The sequence below is a fragment of the Vigna radiata genome, chromosome 8 (assembly GCF_000741045.1).
Source record: "Vigna radiata var. radiata cultivar VC1973A chromosome 8, Vradiata_ver6, whole genome shotgun sequence".
Classification (NCBI taxonomy): domain Eukaryota; kingdom Viridiplantae; phylum Streptophyta; class Magnoliopsida; order Fabales; family Fabaceae; genus Vigna; species Vigna radiata.
Window position 1 is genome coordinate 1,497,092 of NC_028358.1, and position 21,142 is coordinate 1,518,233.

At 30.3% G+C, this 21,142-nt stretch overlaps 3 protein-coding genes across 3 annotated transcripts; 1 reads left to right on the forward strand and 2 right to left on the reverse strand.

Annotated features, from left to right (window-relative positions):
- Nucleotides 1-1,526: 1,526 nt before the first annotated feature.
- On the reverse strand, nucleotides 1,527-2,366 carry LOC106770025 (NDR1/HIN1-like protein 6). Its single transcript, XM_014655844.1, has one exon. It carries the CDS (start codon nucleotides 2,364-2,366, stop codon nucleotides 1,527-1,529), a length of 840 nt encoding a protein of 279 aa, XP_014511330.1.
- Nucleotides 2,367-9,097: 6,731 nt separating this feature from the next.
- On the forward strand, nucleotides 9,098-11,144 carry LOC106771225 (signal peptidase complex subunit 3B). The gene is made up of 6 exons (XM_014657163.2): nucleotides 9,098-9,223; nucleotides 9,302-9,349; nucleotides 9,814-9,876; nucleotides 10,376-10,429; nucleotides 10,666-10,752; nucleotides 10,842-11,144. Exons 1-6 carry the CDS (start codon nucleotides 9,098-9,100, stop codon nucleotides 10,965-10,967), a joined length of 504 nt encoding a protein of 167 aa, XP_014512649.1. The 3' UTR covers nucleotides 10,968-11,144.
- A 6,132-nt stretch (nucleotides 11,145-17,276) lies between these two features.
- On the reverse strand, nucleotides 17,277-18,547 carry LOC106771370. The gene has a single exon (XM_014657340.2). It carries the CDS (start codon nucleotides 18,428-18,430, stop codon nucleotides 17,762-17,764), a length of 669 nt encoding a protein of 222 aa, XP_014512826.1. The 5' UTR covers nucleotides 18,431-18,547; the 3' UTR covers nucleotides 17,277-17,761.
- Between the last annotated feature and the right edge of the window lie 2,595 nt (nucleotides 18,548-21,142).

A 21,142-nucleotide genomic window follows, 5' to 3' on the forward strand; every position in this document is an offset into this window, starting at 1 on the left:
TAAAATATTTAATTAAAATATAAATTACATTTTTTATTAAGAATGTAATAAAATAATTTGTTAAAATATTTTTTTATTAAAATATTTAATTAAAATATAAATTACATTTTTTATTTTCTGGCATACGGTTGTACCGACCGTGTATAATTGAGCCGTAGAAGGGTCGATCTTTGTTATTAGAATTGGGCCGTTAATCTCGTTATTGGGCTCGTAAGGCTTTGAAAGAGATTTACTAAGGAATACCACAAATCAAATAATATCTATCAACAAAAGCCGTTTGCGGAACATCAGGTAAGGTTATTTATATTTTGTTCTGTTTATATTTCATTGATCTCATATCAGTTCCGAGTTTATAAATTAAGAGCCAGAGACATCAGTCAAGTATGCTTCATCCACGCCTCTCACACACTATTCATACTACAGAGATTTTGCTCTGAGAATCTTTCTAATAAGGAACCAAAGTTCTTCCCCTATAATATGCCTAACTTGGGCGTCGGAGTGCAAACAGGTACCTCCCCCCTCGGTCAGAGCTCGAAGAACACCAGACGGTCGGGATCGAAAGAGAACAGACGTAAGGTTAGTGTCTCGGTCCCCAAAATATCTACCGAAACAATTGATTTTTGAAAACAAAAATTCTATACACACATTATAAAATCTGACCCACCCAGACAAAATAAATAAGACTATATAAACTTTAACAAAACCCTACAAGTAGAAAAACCATATAAGAACATAAAAACTTTCGATCTAATTAAATGAAGTTATAGAGTTAGTTTAATGGTAAAAGTTAAAAGAAAGAGTGGGAGAGATTGTGATTTCAATCTCTTTTATTAATTAATATTTGAGAATTATAAGAATGATGAAAAAGATGACTCCTTTGAAATTTTTATGAATTATTTTTCATATTAGAAACCAAACTAGTTATTTAACTAAAATCAAACTAGAATATTAAAAAGAAAGATAGAAAGTTTCAAACGAAGTAAAAAATACAAAATTAATTAAATTTCTATATATCTTTCCACATGGCCCGAACTTTATCTATCAAAACCATCGATCCCCTGATACAAGACAACATTACTAAATGATATTCTATACACAAGTAACTATTCTCTTTCTCCAAATTAATATAAAACACACGAAATTATATTTTTCTTTTTTCAACAAACTAATGGAATTCTCTACAGTTGCAGTTTCGTGATCATTGAACATCATAAAAACCTGTGAGAAATGTGATGACAAATTTCCATGGTAGCTGAAGGTGAATTAAAAAAAATCTTAATATTTTAACAACATTTTTTAATAACTTTTTAATAATTGTTACTGTTTCATTCATCTGTTTTGAATTTATTTTAAAAAAAATATTTGAAACTGAAGTAAGCATAAGTTATCACCTATGTTTTGTCAAACGGTTGAAAAAAAAAATTGTTAAAAAGAAACTTTTTTTCATAACAAAAATTACATTGTTAGGAGGAAGAAACTCAATACCGAATTATATTTCTCACTCTAATTAATCCAGCGGTAGTGTTTCAAATATATAGCATGCATGGAACTGGTTTTCCGTTGTTGTCCAATTCTCCAGAAGTGGTACTATTATCTTGAAACTTCACCCTCAACCCATCACAAATTGCAAGAAGCTCTTCACTCTTCGTGGTAAACGTATTAGACTTAAGAACGATCAAGGAAGACATCCTCATACTGAAGGTAACAGAGTTTGTACCTCGTTCTTTCACCAAATCATCCATTAGTTTCGGTTCCAATGAATTTTTGTTCCCTTGGTTGAACAAACCCCTTACCATCACCTCTGTTTCAGACTTCGTACTCAACGCAAGTCCGGGCGCAGCACCAGCCGCCACCATGCCATCCTTGTACGACATGAAAACCTTAAAGTCGGAGAAATAACCGACAAGTTTGTCGTTAGGGTTTTCAATGGAAAATTTGGTGTCAAATTGACCACCTAGGGTTGGTTGGGTTGTAAAGTTTGTAACAGACAAGGAGAGAACCTTGTACTGAGGTAGTTGCGGATGTAGCGCCAAAGCTAGAAAGAGGCTCATGAGAAAGAAGATGGTGAGGATGAGCAAGCAACACATGATGAAGCTTCTACAGCACCGAGCACAACATGAAGAAGATCTTCTTTGGTAAGGGGGAGGGGGACCATAGTAAGGGGCGGGTGCAGGGTAATGGTAACCGGGAGGGTAAGCATTAGGATATGGTTGGGGGTATCCATGAGGATTCGGGTAATACATCGGCGGTGGTGGATGGGTGGGGTATGTGGTGGTTGGTGGAGGTGGTGGGTGGTCCATGGATTTTCCTGAGGGAAAGTTAGTGGAAGGCGGTGACGATTCTCTTTCTTGGTTGGAAGAACCCATATTAGTAATCAATTACAGAAGATGATGATGATGATGATCAAAAACTTTGACTTTGTTGTTGAAGTTGTAGTCAGGAATCTGGTTTGATTTTTCGTCCTCTCTCCCAATGAGTGTGATGGCGAGTTAGAGAGAGAGAGAGAGAGGGAGAGGGAAAGAGAAGGTATGTGATGAAGGGAGATATATGAAGTCTCTGTCAACCCAAGGAAGAAAGAAGGAGAAAGGTGATGAATCCTAGGATAGACAAAATTAGATTGATAGGAATGTGTGATGATCGTAGGTTTGGTTGTTTCTGTGTTGCAATCTGTCTTAATGTAAAAACCAATAGATAATATAAGATTAGATAAATGGATTATGTAAAGGAAGCCAAATGTAGTAAATTGTTCATGGTCAAGTAATTTTATGTTGCAAGGCTTTTTAACATGTTATTTCCTACATTAAATCAAGATAAAAAAAAAATATCAGACCCAGAATTTTTAGTGTTTAAAAAAACTTGTTATTTAAATTATATAATGATATATTTTTCACTAAATAGCTTTTCTTTTCCTGCATTTTGATATATTATGTAGTGAAACTTATATATATCACTCAACAAATAGAAAGTTTGTGTCACTATATTTTAGGAAAACTGTTTTTGATTGAATTTAGTTTTATTCCTAAAATCTGAAAAGTGTAACCTTAGATTCAGATTTACTCTAGCTTACTTAATAATCAACAATTTTTTTTTAATATTTTATATTTTAAATTGGTATTTTAACTATCAATTAGCACAAAGTTACATTTAAATATTTGCAAAAACAATTATCATTCTTAATAATCTTAATTAACCAATTCAAAGGGGTTTTAAATAAGATATTTTTATCTGAATTTTAATCTTTTAACACATTTAAATCACATTTTTAATGTATATAAAGTTGTTAACTCGTAGGATAAAATAAATATAAAACTTAACTTTACAAATGTTTCGAAATATATATTTTACCATTAATATATACATTATCATATTATAACAATATTATTTCATAAATTGTAACATTTTGTCTTTAAAAAAATAACTGGCTTAAATTTTTTTTGTCTTTCAAAAAAATATTGATTAATTTTAAAAATTTTATAAATTATAATCCCCACTAACTTAATATTTGTTATTATTTATAGTTAATTTAATTCCAAAACTGAAATATATTAATTGATGTAATTAAGGTAAAATAGTAATATTTAAAAAAAATTTAAGGTACCTAATTTACTTAAAAGATATATTTTTATTTAATAAAAGAAGTACAATCAAATAGCGGATCCGTAAGTTGTTTTATAGTGTTGTAATGACATCATCTATTTGTTTTATAAGAAATCTTAAAGTTTTGCATAAATGTTATGTAGTTTTCTACAAAAAGATAATGTTGTTAAATAAACGTTATATTGTTACTACTTTCTTGCTTTGAGTTGATTGACATAGAACGTTAATATGGACCAAATTGGATAATATTTAAATGAATAACCAAAGAATATGAGAGAGCAATACAATACTTTATTGAATTTGTTACGAGGGATGTTTAAAATAATAATGAAAGATTTTATTATCCATGTGTTAATTGGTTGAATGAGCGAACATTATCCATTGTTGTTTTGTGTTATGGTTTCCTAACGAGTTACATCAAGGGGGCATGGCATGATGAATTATCCAAGTATGATGGTTGGTGTATCATTGTTCCACTTATATATACCATGAGATATCTTCATATTTAGTAATTATTTGTATTTAATCTTCAAAGTTAGTATTTAATTGGGAAGTTATGAGTGTGGGTATTAGGTAATGAAACACATGTACACCATTATGTGTACAAACATTACTGATTCATGAGACTGATTAAATACTTATCTAATTGTTCATTATAATATTGTTTTAACTTCATCATTTTTATTTGTAAATTTTTAATGATTCATTTTCAATAGAAAGTCTGCGGAAGACATTAGAACCAAGTGGTCTTCTTTTATTTTAAGTGTTAGTAACTTGTATTTAGTATTGTATATGTAGATTAATGTATTATTTGGATTGAATATATGATTTTATGTACAAATAATGTTTTAAATACTATTAGACAATTTAATGTATGAAATAGATTTCATATATTGTTTGTTCGGTTGAATTTGTTTATTTTCAAGTAAATTGATTGGATGGGATGGTAAAATTGATTGGATGATTTCTATGACGTACATGACATTGTCTGTCATAGTATATTAAATGTAAAATAATACAAATAAAACTTTAACGTAGATAACAATGTATGTTATAGTAGGTTAATCATAAAAAAAACACATATGACATTCACCTGTCATAAAACATGTGAGATATTGTATAGATAAAAATAACTACTTTATAGAAGTCATTGTATTGTGATAAGTAAACAAAACTATGTCATAGTAAATTAGATATATTATAGCTAACAGTCAAATTCTATGATTATTAGAACTAAATTTAGCTATATTGTGACTGACATCTACTTTCTATGATTATTAGAACCATGACGTCAAAATATGTCATAATATGTCCATTTTACCTGTCATAATATCTCTTTTATGTACTAGTGAATCAATTCGAAGAGTTTTTAAATAAGATATTACTGAAAAACCGAACGGTCCATGAAGGACCCTCAGCGAACTGCATAACTCTGCAGAACGACTGGAGAGTTATGATCAACACCAATTCTTACCAATTTCCCTACAGACCAAAACTCAAACAACCACAATTTTTTCCATTTCTATCATTTCATTTCCTCACCATTCTCTCGGCCATGAACCAGAATTATGCAGAAAACATTCAACATGAATACAATACACACCATCAATACCAAACACCCAATTCATTGTATTTCACATACATGCAACATCATCAACAACATATTCATACATCAGAATCAATTAATTAAAATTATCTAGCTTCCCTTATCTCAAATGAATCTGCCGAGTTCTACACTTCCAAGGTCTTGATTATCTTGAAATCACTTCTAAGACATCCTACAAATTTCTTGATCGTAAAGGGATCCCAACCAGAGGATTAACAACAAAAAAATAGACTTAGAGAATATTGGATGAACACACACAAGCTGAATAGTGCTTGCATGCAACGAAAAACGCGAAACATTAGAGAAAGGAGGATTTTGAACTTACCAGCTTAAAAACAGAAACTTGATTGGTTTAAAAGAAAACCTTGACACCAGATTACTCAGACGCTACTGGTATGATGATCGGAAGAAGAAAAAAGTAAGAATTTGTAGAGAAAAAAAAAGAAGAACCGTAGAGAAAGGAAGTAGATTCTAGAGAAAAGGAGGAGAAAAAGAAAAGGTAGGAATTTTAGAAAGATAATAGTTTTGAGAAAAAATGGAATGAGCTGTGCTTTTGAGAAAATCCTATAAAATGTTCAAGCTCTTCTATTAGAGACACCTATCCCCTTTACACGTGTCATTTTTAGGGATTGACAGTAGGAACTATATTTACATAGACTAAAATTATTGAAAATAGATGGAACTATATTTTAATAGAATATAAATATGCAAAATAGAAATAGAGTAAAAATATGTTTGAGTATGATGAGAATAAAAAAAACATATGACCATATAACTGGAATTAGGAATATTGGTATGATAATTGTAGGGGGAAAACTATACAACTATATAACATAGTTATCCTATTATTCAATCATAAATTGTTATGATAATTTATTATTGTTAACTTAATTCATATCATAATTTAGAATTGTATAACAATGTAAAATTATTTTATAATGTAAATCCATATAGTTTTTAAAATGTTCATGTTAATATTTAATACTTTAAATAAAAATTAATTGCAGACATGTCAATAAATTTCATTAAAATATTAGATATCTTAATTAAAAAAATTTAAAAATATAAAAGATCACATTAAAACAATAAAATGGAAAAAAATGGAAGTAATAAAGTAAGGTTTAGGTTTAGCCATTTATTTTTGTTAGAAATTTGTTGTCTTCTTCCCTACACATACTCAAAAATAAGAGCCCAAACCCTTGCATGAAACCTGCAACAATGCTAGGTCAAAATTCAAAACTTTAGTTTCTTAATACCCTAAATCGTTCAATTGGTCAACGTTGTTGAAGCACTCTTTAACCTCATCAACATCAATATTGTCCAATGTTGTCGCTGCCTCGCATCGTTCCAACGTTGCAAAATCAAGTTCCAAATTGGAACAATAAGGTTCCATGGTCAAGGGCACATTCATCATGTTAAGTTCCATTTCAGCTTCCACATCTATCTTCAATCCAAAGCTTATAACACCCACTTTCATCTGTTCATCAATCTCTTGAATCACATCATCATCCACCACCGGTTGATCTTTCTCCCACCCAGTAGTGTTGAAACTCAAATGCAACATCTTCTTCTCGTTCTTACTGATGGAGAAAATCCCATGCGTGTCCAATAAACTCTCTGGTTGAATCGGGGAACTCAGTGCTATAGGTATGTCTTCCTTGTACACAATCATGGCCTTCAAGTTCAAAAAGTTTATGAAGGTTGAGTTCACCTCGTTGGAGATGGCTAAGTCAACGTCCCACGTCGCTGCTAACTCTCCTTGGGAGATGTTGAACGTGGAAACACGCAGAGAATGAATGAAAAACCTTGGTGGGCTGATATGTGACATTTTGCTGATGTTGTGTTCGTTCATGACAACAATTACGAACAGAACAACAACTGCAACCAAACCGACAAAGGTTCTAGCAATTCTCCAAGGAGTTCCACAGAACTCCTCACAGTTACATGATACCTCGTTCTCATCTTGGTCGTGGGAAACGGGAATCAAGGAGTAAGTGTTAGTTCTATCAACCCTAGATTCACCACCAAGAATTGAAGGTGTCATGTTTGAAGATAGATTAGTGTTTGAGGAAAACTTGATCTGATGAATTGTGCAGTTTACACAGACAATTATGTCTGTATTTATAGTATAGATGTCGGAAACGTTGGTAGAAAAAAACAACTAGACTGTGCCCTAAGGAAAGGACCATCGAGTTAAGGAGGCTCCATTAATGGTGGTAACACATTTGAAATTTTGTCTTGTTCAACACGAGTTGCGTTGTAAGTTGACTTGTTTTGTAAAAAATTGTATTTGCTATATCTTTTTTAAGACCTAAAAACATTGGGAAAATTAATTAGGTCTATATATGTAAATCCATCATTTAGTTATAATCAACTTTTTTAAATATAAACTAGACGTTTATGGTATTTCACAGGTGTGCGAAATCCCCTAAAATTATACATACACATAAAAAAGACTAATATTTTTTCTGTCTTACGGAAGGAGATAAAAGAAAAGTAATTGGTAAATGTTTTTTGTCTTTCAAAAAAAATATTGATTAATTTTAACTTTTTTATAATCTCCACTAACTTAACATTTATCATTAATTATAGTTAATTTAATTATAAAAGTGAAATATATTCATTAATGTAATTAAGGTAAAAAAAAGTAATATTTAAAGTTAAGATAATTAAATTTTTAAGGTAAGTAAGTTACTTAAAAATATATTCTTTTATTTAATGTATAGTATAATATATGGCCGAGCAGTTAAGTGAATTAGCCGATCGGTTAATATTATGGGCCGAAAATTCGGTGACTTATATTAAGGTCTTGTGGTAGGACTAATGCGTTAATGGACCAATAAATAATTGGGTCAGTAATCTAGCAAATAATAGCATATGATCAAATATGAGTAAAGATATTGATAGGCTGTTTATCAGCAACTAATGAATCTAAAGGTAAGTCTGTTTTTTATTTTATTGGGCCTGAATCAGTTTAGGATCCATGAGGTGACTTATAAATATAGGGTTTAACTCATCGGAATGTCTTTTGCATGTACTTCCTCCACTATCCAAGACTGAAAGTAACAGAGCGGTCTTGGACAGTAGGGAGGTACCTACAAAAGGCACTCCAACACTTAAATTAGGCATGTGTTGAAGAATTTTTGCTCTCAGGTGAATGTTAATGAATGATTATCACTATTGAGTATTCGAGAGTATGAGTTGAACATACCTGGTTGTTAGTCCTGATCTTATATTTATAAGTCACCCATGAGTTGCGGATAAACAGTTTATCGATATCTTTACTCATATTTGATCATCCTGTTATTATTTGCTAGAGTACTGACCCAATTATTTATTAGCTCATTAACACATTAATCCTCCCACGAGACTTTAATATAAGTCATGCAATTTCCTGCCAATTGCGCTCCATGATATTAACTGATCGACTAATTCACCTAAACGCTCGACCGAAATATCATTCTATTTTAATATAAAAACTACAGTCAACATCTTATTTTCATTTTTATTCAATAAATTACATAGATGTTTCTAATTTATTTTCTATATATTATTGTAATATTATAATTTAAGCGGTTCAAGAAAAAAATTAATATATCAAAAAAAAATTGTATATACAAATAAAAAACTCATAATTTTTTTTATACATTTAGAAGTACTGCTGCAATATATTAAATATTATATATAATATATAGATATTAATATGTAATAGATTAAAAATTATTAAATATTACATAAAGTTGGTTTGGTTTTAAGCCCATTGAAGGCATGGAGCCCAATGCGCACCCCTCCTCCACACGAATCCCTTGACTTGCATTTCTTTCCTACACAGTGACACTCTCACAGAGACAACATCAACTCTTGTCTCTGTGAGAGTCGGGCTGCAAAGTGAAAATGCATTCGGTGGGGTATCGAGCGAACGCGTTGCTGACCTTTGCCATCACCATTCTCGCTCTTATGTGCGGCATGGCCTCTCTCTCCGACAACTTCAATTCTCCATCTCCCTCTGCCCAAGTCCAGGTTTTTTCTCTCTTTCCATTTCCATTTCTGCTTTATGGATCCATGCCCATTACCTTTACTCACTCACTCACTATGTAGGTCTTGAACATCAACTGGTTTCAGAAACAGCCCAACGCCAATGACGAGGTAACTTATTCATCTTTCTTTACAATCAATCTCTACCGTTTTTACAATCTAGGTTTCCCCCGTTCTAATGCCAGATGACTTTGATGCTGCCCATATTTTCAATTGCACATTTATCATATCATGATCTGGATATCGTATGTCGTAATGAGCATATTGTAGTGTGTTTGGATGAGTGATTACAAGGTTGATTTTGAAATTTGATTTCGGTTAAAATTGACATTGAAGTTTTGTTATTTATGTTTGGATGTTTTATTGTAAAAACAAGTTTGTAGTAAGATTCAGTTTAATTTTTTTTATCACTGCAAAAGCTACTTAAAGTTGCTTCAATAAGGAATTAATTTTGGATTCAGAATTGTTGTAGAATTCAAAGTGAAACAGCTTGCATGTAATCCCTTTCCGCTGTTATTCAGAGTTCATGTTTATTCGTTATTTAATCTCATGTGGAAGCCTTCGTATTTTTACAGATCAGCATGACATTGAACATATCAGCAGATTTGCAGTCCCTTTTTACATGGAACACAAAACAGGTTCTTCCCTTTAATTTTTATTTCTCATTCTAAGTGTTTTGTCTTTACTCCATTTGCCTCTCAAAAGTAAGAAGGGTGTTCTTGATTGGAGGAGCAAGAATGAAAATTGATAATGTTTTCATGTATTGTCATATTATCAACTTTGCCCATGTTTTGTTGAATTTATTCTGGAAAGGTTACCCGTCTCTGTGAGAGCTTTTAGAGAAAGTGAAACATTATTTCTTCAACTTGATCCTTACAAAATGAGTGTTTGTTTTCTTTTCTATGCCTCCCAGTATAATGCGTGTCTAAATTGTCTTGCCTATTATTATGTCATGTTTAATTTCATGATATATATCTATTCTTGCCCGTTCTTTTTTCTGTGGAAACCTTGGTTCTGCTTTATTTTTCTTACCCAATAGATTCTTATTTCTGACGAGTTATTATTCTAAATATTTTGGAAGCTATAATTTCAGGTCTGTCCATGAACTTGGTTTTGTTTCATTTTGTATGGTTGCAGGTTTTTGTTTTTCTTGCTGCCGAATATGAAACTCCTAAGCATTCCTTGAATCAGGTATGAGCTGATTTGTTTGTTTATATCTACATTTGAAATATAATTATTTCTATTATAAGTTTTCCAGCTCCTTTTTATCACAGAAAAAAAAAAGAAAAGAAAGAGGCCATAATAGTGATGCTAGATTTTGTTTATACTATTCATGTCACTCAGATAGCTTGCGTGCTGTTTTTCTCCCTTCTTGGATATATGTTGTGTCAGGAATGTTGCTTAGGTTCTTGAATTCCATTCTACAGATATCTCTATGGGATGGTATCATACCCTCTAAAGAGCATGCCAAGTTTTGGATTCATACATCAAATAAGTACCGCTTCATTGACCAGGTACACAAATCTAAGCATGTTTTATGACTAATATATGATTTGCTTCAGATTTCTTTAAGCCTTAATATTTTTATTTTTTTGATGTTCAGGGAAGCAATTTGCGGGGCAAAGAATATAATCTGACTATTCATTGGCATGTTATGCCTAAGACTGGCAAAATGTTTGCAGATAAAATAGTCATGCCGGGTTTCAGATTGCCAGAGGAATATAGATGATGTCTTGTAATGTTAATTCTCTAGCTGTAACTCTAACCTTTTCTATGTCAGTTAGTTCAAAGAAACTAGAATCATGGAGATTGTGTTTTGGAAAGTTAAATCAATAGCGTTTGAAATGAATACCTAAACATTAGAAATTTGATTTTAGTCTTCAATTGTCTCTTGAGAAAAAGGATATATACGTAGTGTTTGCTTGGAACTTTTGCACTTGTTTGTGATACAAACAATATTTGAACCTGAGAAAGAAGTTGAGTGTGAGGGTGTGGGTCATGAGAATGTTGAGGGTGAAGGTGACGACAATGTTGGAGAGTGTTGAAAAGAGTGATACAGTGGTGAATTACAGAAAGAATTATAAGCAATGCCTAAAAGCATAGTTGAATACAAACCAAAATTGAAAACTTACTTTGATAAGCCATTAGAACATATGGAGTTCATTATGCAAGAACATTGAAGATCCAAAATGATGATAAACAAAAGGTTAGCATCATATGCTTGCTTGGGTGCAAAAAGAAAAGTTTTGTGATTTGCATAATATGCTCGGAAATTCGTTGACACTTTTTTTAATTTTTTAAATGTTTTTTTTTTACTTATTTTAGTTCAATAAAATAGGATTTAAAATATTAACATATATTAAATTATATTAAAATATTAAATTAAATTATTTATTTATTTAAAGTCAAAATTTAAAAAATATGTTAAATTGATTTCAAAAATCTCTGAACAATTTTATGATTTTTTAATTTTTTAATTTTTATTTTACGGATTTGGAAATTCTTTGACACTTCTTTTAATTTTTATTTTTTGTTTAATTTTTTAAATGTTTTTATTACTTATTTTAGTTCAATAAAATATGATTTAAAATATTAAAATATTAGCATTTATTAAATTAAATTATTTATTTATTTAAAATCAAAATTTAAAAAATATGTTAAATTGATTTCAAAATCTCTGAACATTTTTATGATTTTTTAATTTTTTAACTTTTATTTTTTGTATTTTTTGTTTCTAACTTTTTTACATATTTTTTATTTGTTTTAATTTAATATAATATAATTTAAAATATTATAATATTTTAAAGGTTTAATGTTTCAATAGGTCCTTATTTTCATCCAGAATCCTAATTAGATCCCTTTCTTTTTCAAGATCTCAATTGGGTCCTTATTTTTATTAATTTGATGCAAATAGAGATTTGCCGTTAAATTAATCGAACGTCCGTTAAAAAAATGTTACTTATAACTTTAAATTACGTGTCATTAAGAACATGTTTTAATTGTATTTATTTTATTTTTAAATTAAAAAATAAAATGTACAGAGTGAAAATATAATATAAGTAAGGGCAAAGAAAATCAATTAAAAGTAAGTGCTAAAACCTCATTCCCTTCCCTTCTGCGAAATCGAAATCAAAATCAAAATCAAATTGGAAAAAGTTGAGATTTAGGGTTCCTTAATGCTACAACATGAAAGGGAACATTGTAACACCTCCTTCATCATCCAAGTTATCAGAACCTCTACTCTACCAACTTCCCTCTTATCAGTGACTTCTTCTCCTTCGGCTTCTTCATCATCGTTGGCTTTGCGCCTCTTCATTGTTAACAGTCCCTTTGCATCTTCGGGATCACTATTACTCAACGTTGTTTTCTTCAACCACGGTAGCCATCAGCACGGAAAGAGCAACACCCGATAAACCCCGACCAAAACCTAGAAATTTCCAAACAGAAGCCCCCACAAAGGAGAAACCTTACAAAAACACAAATTTCAACAAATACTAAAGGCCAAAACCCAAAAGTGGTAAAATAAGTAATCAAATTCGGAATTTTGCCCTCAATAATTGAAACCCAAGATGAGAAGTTTCTTCAGTGAAATCTGAAAAGCCCAAAAGTTGAGAGATTATGAGAAGAGATAAACGGCAAGGGCAAGTGTGAATTTTGAATCTAAGTGAATTTTGAATCCAAGAAAGTTAAAGCGGAAAAAATAGTGAATTTTGAGGGATTGGGCTGCATGGTGTTTTAAGAGAACGTAGAAGGATTTGAGTGTGAGAAAAAAAAAATTGTAAAGAGAAGATAGGAGTTAAGAACTTAAAATAGGTGACACTGTTGCGAAGAATGATCCATCGCTAACAGTAAATGAAGGTGGCTGAGAAAAGAGATATTTCCAGTCGTTTTGATTTTGATTTCTCAGTTCCAGAGGATAGATGTTTCAGCAAAATATATAAATACCATTTTCCACCTTTGTCCTTTCTTTAATTAATTTCAGCAAAAATTATAATACATGTACTTAATTATTTAATTTTAAATTTTTAAAAATCGCATTCATACACGTTTTTATTGACACCTGTATTAAAACTGTAGTGTTATCAGGCCACATCACACACTCATTAACGCTGTTTGAAGAAATTGACAGAAAGGATTTATTTGCATCAAATTAACAAAAATAAGGACTCAATTGAGATGTCAAAAAAGTAAAGGACCTATTTGAAATTCTGAACGAAAATAGGGACATATTGAAACATTAAACCTATTTTAAATTATATTAAAATATTAAATTATACTAAATATTTATTAAATTTTTAATTAGGAACAAATTTTTAAAAAATAAACAGATTTTAAAATTAATTAATTTGTTTTTAATTTTTGTATTTTGCATTTTTTTGTTATTAATTTTTCAAAATATTTTTTACTTATTTTAGTTTACAAAATATGATTAAAAATACTAAAATATATTAAATTATATTAAAATATTAAATTGAATTAATTATTTAACCAATTGAAATTTAAAATCAAAATTTAAAAAAAAAAAGTATGGTGAACAATTCAAAATCCGTTAACATTTTTATCATTTTTTTAACTTTTTTATTTTTATTTTTTGTTTCTAATTTTTTAAATATTTTCTATTTTTTAATTTAATATAATATATTATAAAATAAATATTTATTAAAATTTAAATAAACATATTAAACTGAATTAAAATATTAAATAAAAATAAATATTTATTAAACTTTAAATAGAAAAAATAAATTTAGAAAAACTGGAAAACGGATTTTAAAATCCATTAATAATTTTTTTATTTTTATTCTTTTGCATTTTTTATTAATATTTTCACAATTTAATTAATTTATTTTAGTTTAATAAAATATAATTTAGAATATTAACATATATTAAATTATATTCAAATATTAAATTAAATTAATTATTTACTCAATATAAATTTAAAATCCAAATTTAGAAAAATGTGTTAAACGGATTGTTAATATTTTTATGATTTTTTTAATTTTTAATGTTTATTTTTTGTATTTTTTGTCTATTATTTAGAATCCAAATTTAGAAAAATGTGTTAAACGGATTGTTAATATTTTTATGATTTTTTAATTTTTAATGTTTATTTTTTGTATTTTTTGTTTATTATTTTCTAAAAAAATATTTTTTTAATTTAATGTAATATATTTTAAATTGTTAAAATATATTAAAATATTACATTAGACTAAATATTTATTAATTTTAATGTAAAAAATTAAAAAATATATTAAAGTGATTTATAAAGTCATTAACATACTGGTGAATTTTTTATTCTTTTTATATATTTCATTAATGGAGTATTTACATGGCTCAAATTTGAACTTATGATATATTCTCTTAAAAAGTTTGATTCAATCTTATTTTTATTGTTCAATATATTTTTTTTCTTCAAATTACTTAATAAATGGTAAAATTTTGTTCTAAATTTCTATAAAAAATGTTTATATATATGTACTTTTTTACATTTAATATTTATAATTTTTAACATTATATTATGTTTTAACTTACAAACATATTTGACTCAAATAACTTGAATAAAGTATTTAATTTATTAAATAAATAATATAAAAATATTATTAAATACTTAAAATATAAAAAAAATTATTTGTTAAAGATTTGGAATTTATTTAATTTTTTTGTCATTATGAAATTAGTATATAATTGTAACGCCCACAGGGACTGTTGACTGCCCCCATAAATCACCACGAGACTTTCCAGTGTGCTTTGTCCTCACTCGCACACTTTCCCGGAAGGTCACCCATCCCAAAATTACTCCAGGCTAAGCACGCTTAACCATGGAGTTCTTAAGTGTTAGGCTACCGAAAATTAAATGCATTTTGATGATATGGGTAGCCAAATCAATTCCTTTAAGCTATCTTTCAACTGTATAGTCTCATACCTATACAGTCTCCAGATCCCTCTCATTCCGGTGTATGTTCGATTCGTCCATGTGCCCCTTCCACTCGAAGCCTGCCAGGAGCCGCTCCTTGTCCGTGCCCCCTGCACCATGCCTCTTGCACCAGCGATCACTCCCCGCCCTCGTCAGTGCCCGGGTGTCACATGCCCACCAGCTTCTGTCTGGTTCGTCCTCGAACCACACCGTACTAGGAGAGGCTAGGCTCTGATACCATTTGTAACGCCCCGGCAACTTACAGGGACTGTTGACTTAGAAGGCACATGGACGAATCGAACATATACCGGAATGAGAGGGATCTGGAGACTGTATAGGTATGGGACTATACAGTTAAAGGATAGCTTAAAGGAATTGATTTGGCTACCCATATCACCAAAATGCATTTACTTTTCGGAAGCCTAACCCATAAGAACTCCATGGTTAAGCGTGCTTAGCCTGGAGAAAGTCTGGGATAGGTGACCTTCTGGAAAGTTTTCCTAATAATATTAATATATTACTATATACTATTAATATAAAATGGAAGTGGTAAAAACATTAATATTGAAATTTTATCTGAAAAAATATTTTTAAAATAAAAGAAAATAATAAAAGAATATAAACTATTTTTGAAATAAATAAAAATAATGAGAAGAGGAAGGAACTCTGTGGAGGGACCAACACTTTCTGGTACGTGAAAATTAAGGCAGGCCAAGTCCCAAAATACAACATTTGGTGTCACTCCTCTTTTGGAAAGATCGCATTCGCATCTTTCGCACTATTCTGGTGTTTACACTTTCCTGACGTTCCCACAAGCCAAAACATACAAACATAATTTTACTAGCTTAGTCAATTAAAATGGATTATTACGAGCTTATAGGTTCAAAAATACGTCTTGACCTTTCTTTTCCTAAATTATTATTGCACTAGTTATATAATACATTTCACTGTAAAATACTTATAAAAATATAAATAAACTATTGAAATTTATCATCTAATAACCGATCACTGCAAGAGAACAAAATTTATCACACCCAATGTTTTTTCAACTTTCAGAAATCATACATTGATCAACAAAATAAGATCTACCTCTCCTAACAACAACATTTCAACACAAAATCCCTTCTTTTGATATACACAAATAAAAATCAATCTCTCATTAGCACATAAACTCAATTATCTCAATTCTTACTTGTAAGTATAGCTGTTTTCTTTCTTCAAATTCACTTTTCATTAAAGTTTAATAGTTACAGTTCCCAAATTACGTTTTCAACTTCAAAGTCTATATAATGCACATTTAACATCAGAGTTAGATAAAGTAATTGGACATTTAATGAATAGATTCCTGTGTGCATCAGTTACATATTGTTTTTCTTAAGTTTTATGACTAAAAAAGTACACCCGACCCAAATTTCCTACACCTACAAGTCTCTTACAACAGAATTTAACATTGAAAGTGATTAACCCTCTTTTACCAAACCCAACCCAAATTGTTAAATAGCTCTAATCTAAAAGTGTAAAATAATCTCTCATAATAATTACTTAATAGTTAAAAAATATAGCTACATTCAAAATATACCAAAAATCAGTATCCCAAGCCTTGCAAAAGGTTCAACACCATATTTCATATTTCAATGAAAATAAAAGTTATAACAACATTAAGGTGATGAGATAATCCGGTAATTATTGAATTGAATAAAAACAACAATTAGAGTGGATAAGTAATAACAAATAGAAACCAGAGTTTTCAAAATGTATGGCTCACACGCTCTCTCTTTCTACCTGAAAGTTGAATCATTCATGAATGGTAATTAAAATCCCACTATTACTTCCTTCTGTTTGTCTGTTACTAACAGCAATTTTGCTAACATCGAATCAAGTCATTTCTTAGTTAATCAACGTCTAAAGTTAAAACTCGGAAAGTTAAAACCATAAATCTCCTCCATAACGTGCGGAGCGAGTGGCGACCCCTTCCAAACGTCACATAGGAAAAAAAAACATTATTGTTTAAAAATTAAAAATTAACATGTTTCAATAGATTAACTTCACAGCTCTAAAGTGTGAAAACAAATATGGAAAAGCCAAACATGCCTTTTAAACTGAAAAAGATAAGTTCGAAAGACGAAGTTTCTAGCATAACATAAAAATTATCTATTTTCACTCTTTTATGGGGTACAAGTTTCATGCACTATGAAATGCCAAAAGAAGAGGAAGCATTTATTTGATGAGCAAACATTTCAACCTCTCTGAAGTGATAAGGCCCTACACACTACCAGGCCTGCAAATGCACCACATTGCATCCTTTTCCATATTGTGTCACAAGCAACACAAATATGAAATTTCCAAAACAACCCTCTCTCCAGAAAACACTTCACATCCATCATAATAAATAAAAGCCCAATCCCTCATGGGCAATATAGTCTATATTCTATGCCTATAGTCACCTAAGAACTAATTAATTAAATGGGAAGCACAACTTTTAAGTTTCAAGGTATACCTCGTTTGCCTTATCGTATACCCCTCCACACGTGATCATTATCCCTTCCTTTTTTTTATGCACAATTCTTCACTTAAGGTCGGAGGCAAACAAAAAACCGAACCGCCAACAGAAATCAGGCGCCGTCTTCACCGGAAATTTTCGCCGGCCGGGAAATTGGTCCCGCCAACGACCGGAACCCTACCGTCACCGTATCGAGCACGCACAGGTGAAAAGCAGCGTCGATTCCGTCCGTATTCGCCTTCAAACAGTCTTCGCAAATGGCGGCGGAGGCGGGAACGGTTATTGGTGATTCTCTCCCGACGGCGACGCCGTTGATTGCGGCACTCATATTCATCCGAAAGGAGTCTCTCTCCATCTGAAAATTCATCAATCTTTGCTCGTAGTCAGCGCGACCGAGAATCGGCGGCGCGAACGTCGTATTGAAAGGGGGATCTCCGGCGGAGGCACGGCGGAGCAGCATGACTTTCTCCGGCGGCTTCTTCTTTGCGTTCGCAGACGCCTTCTTCGCGCGCTTGGAGCGCTTGACAAAAAAGTAGTGCCCCGTAGCCTCTCGGCGCACGGCGGCGAGGTTGACCTTGGCGGTAATAGGAATTTTCCGGTCGGTCTCGACGGCGGCGAGGTATACGGAGAACTGGTGAGGGGAGATCCCGATCATCTGGCTTAGGAGGGAGAGCAGACTCTTAAAGTTGAGCGAGGGGTCCACCACGACAGTGCCAACGTTGATCTCGCGGTTACCGTCGGAGTAGACGACGGCAAGGGACGCGGATCCTGCGTCTATCATTTTTTCCGGCGAATCGTTGATGTTGTTGAAAACGCGCGTCTGTGTTTGGAACTTTGCGTGGTAACCAGAACCCAAGGGTTTACACCACTTTATGTACAAATTAGAGAAAGGTGGTGCGGTGTGTGCTGCGCAATGTGGGGTTTTAGGTGTTGTTTTGAAAATATAGAGAGGCGGTTAGGGCTATTTCCGCCATTTCATTCTACTACTAGAATATTTTTATCACTCTAAATTCTAATCTCATCGCATCTTAATCGAAATTTAACTAAAATTTCATTCAAAATAAATAAAAATATACCATACAAAATTATAAATATCATATTATCCCATGTCTATATTTGTGATAAGAATTAAATTTTTAATTTAAATGGGTATGTGTTTATATTAGAGTAGTTTCTATAATAACTTAAACTAAATATATGGGTGTGAAAATTGTTTAAAGTGGTATAATGCAAATTAATTTGTGTGGATTTATATTAATTAAAGAGAATATTGAATATCTAGCAATAATGGTAATTAGGAGTGGAAAATCCAGAGAATTCTTGGGGTTGACGCGAGGATCCTATGTATGCCTAATGCTGTGACTTGGAGATCAAGTAAGGTCGAAACGGTTCGTTTCATCTGTAAACAAATAGATACACTTTTTAAGTGTTTTGGATTTATTTTTATTTTTTTTACGTGGAAAGAAGAACGACGTGGTCGTGTGCTGTTCAAATCTGTCATTGATGCCAGAGCGTGTTTGATTGAGGGATAACTTTTAAAGAAATCTAAAAAGTTTTTGAAAAGTGATTTCCAAAATTAATTAATAAAAATCAGTTTATTTTTATTTTATATTGGAACGTGGTTTTATTCATTAAATTGAATAAACAAATATATCTTGCAAAAATAAAAGGACACAGCAGAATTATGTTTTCCCTTTTATATCAAACGATGATTCGACTCACAAATCAATCATATATTCAGTTAAAATAATATAATATTTTAAGAAAATATAAATATTAGAGATAACTAATTATATCATTATTTTTTATGGAGAGTGTAACAACCTAATTTTTAACACTAAAGACATTTATCAAAACACACAATTATGGCAAGAAATATAAGGATAAGTAAATATAATATATTTTATAAATCTTAAAGAATTAAAAATATCGAATAAAAATAATATAATCCAAATAATATTAAACACTACCTAAAATAATAAATTTAATCTTGGTAACTATATCAATACATGTAACTTCTATATTATTATATAAAAAAATAATTTTAGTATATTCATTTTTTTCATTTTTACTTTTTAAAAAAATTTATATAAATTAAAATAATTAATTTATTAATTTCATCATTTAAATAACCATTTTCTAAATTTAGTTACTTTTATATATAACTTCTTTTAATTTAATTATTTTTTACATTAAAAAATTATCTACTGTAAAAATTATTTATATTTATCTTTACATAAAATAAAATAAAAATGCAGAGGGCATTTGCTTCTACTAATTATAATAAAAAAACATCAACTTTAGTTAAAAAGAAATTACAACTTATAACATCAAAAACAAAATTTAGAGAGTAGATATTTTAATTTCTTTTTATATTTTATTCAATAATGTATTTCGAAAAATTAAATTATGTAACACATTTTTAATAATATATAAATTTTTTTAAATATAATATGTATAAAAGTCTATCATTGCTTTACAAAACTTAATAAGACATAAAATCTAACAATTTAATTCTAACTTTAGAATCACTTTCACACGAAAACATCTTTGTCTACTCACACCATTAAAATGATCATTTTAAATAAGAAGAAACACATAAAAAAAAAACAAACAAAAAAAAGTAAACTAATGTACCAAAAATAAGTATATATCACATTTATAGAATTAGACATATAACAATACACATAAAACAATCAATCTTAAGTCATATAATTCTTCTCTCAGAGTTCATCATCCAAATATATGTATTCATGTTGAACATCTTAGGGGACCTGCCTCATGTGTGGTAAAACAATTCACCCACATCAAACTACCAGACACCAAGATTAATGTGTCAAACATCTATGACCAATTCATGACTACTAGACTAATAACCTTGTGCTACTCTTCACGACATAATCATCTTTCTCTACTTGAGATTGAAAGTTATTAAGAGTGTCTATTTCGGAACATCATACATCAACACATTATACTACTAAAAAGCACCATAGAATCTCTCTAAGAGATCCATGGAACTACATCAAACACATATATCATATTCACCATTAATATCACACTCATAATTATCATAACCACCATATCTTGTCACAATAACTACCTTACATAGTAACATTTAATTTTCATTTCATAAAGCATCATCAATCTAATGATACCCATACATATGATACACATTAACTCACTTCAATTAAAGAAAGGAACAGAACACTAGTGGAAAAACACCCTTTTATAACGTACAAATTTGACCTTTTATAACGTAGTTACTGTAGATATAGTTTTGGGCAATATAATAAGTCTGCACATTTTATAACGTAGCAGAAATTTACGTTATAAAATGCTGAACTTATTATAACGTATTTTCTGAAGTACGTTATAATAAGTCCAACATATTATAACGTAGTTTCTGAAGTACGTTATAATATGCGCAGTTTATTATAACGAAATTCCACTTCTACGTTATAATATGTGCAGTTTATTATAACCAACTTCCTTT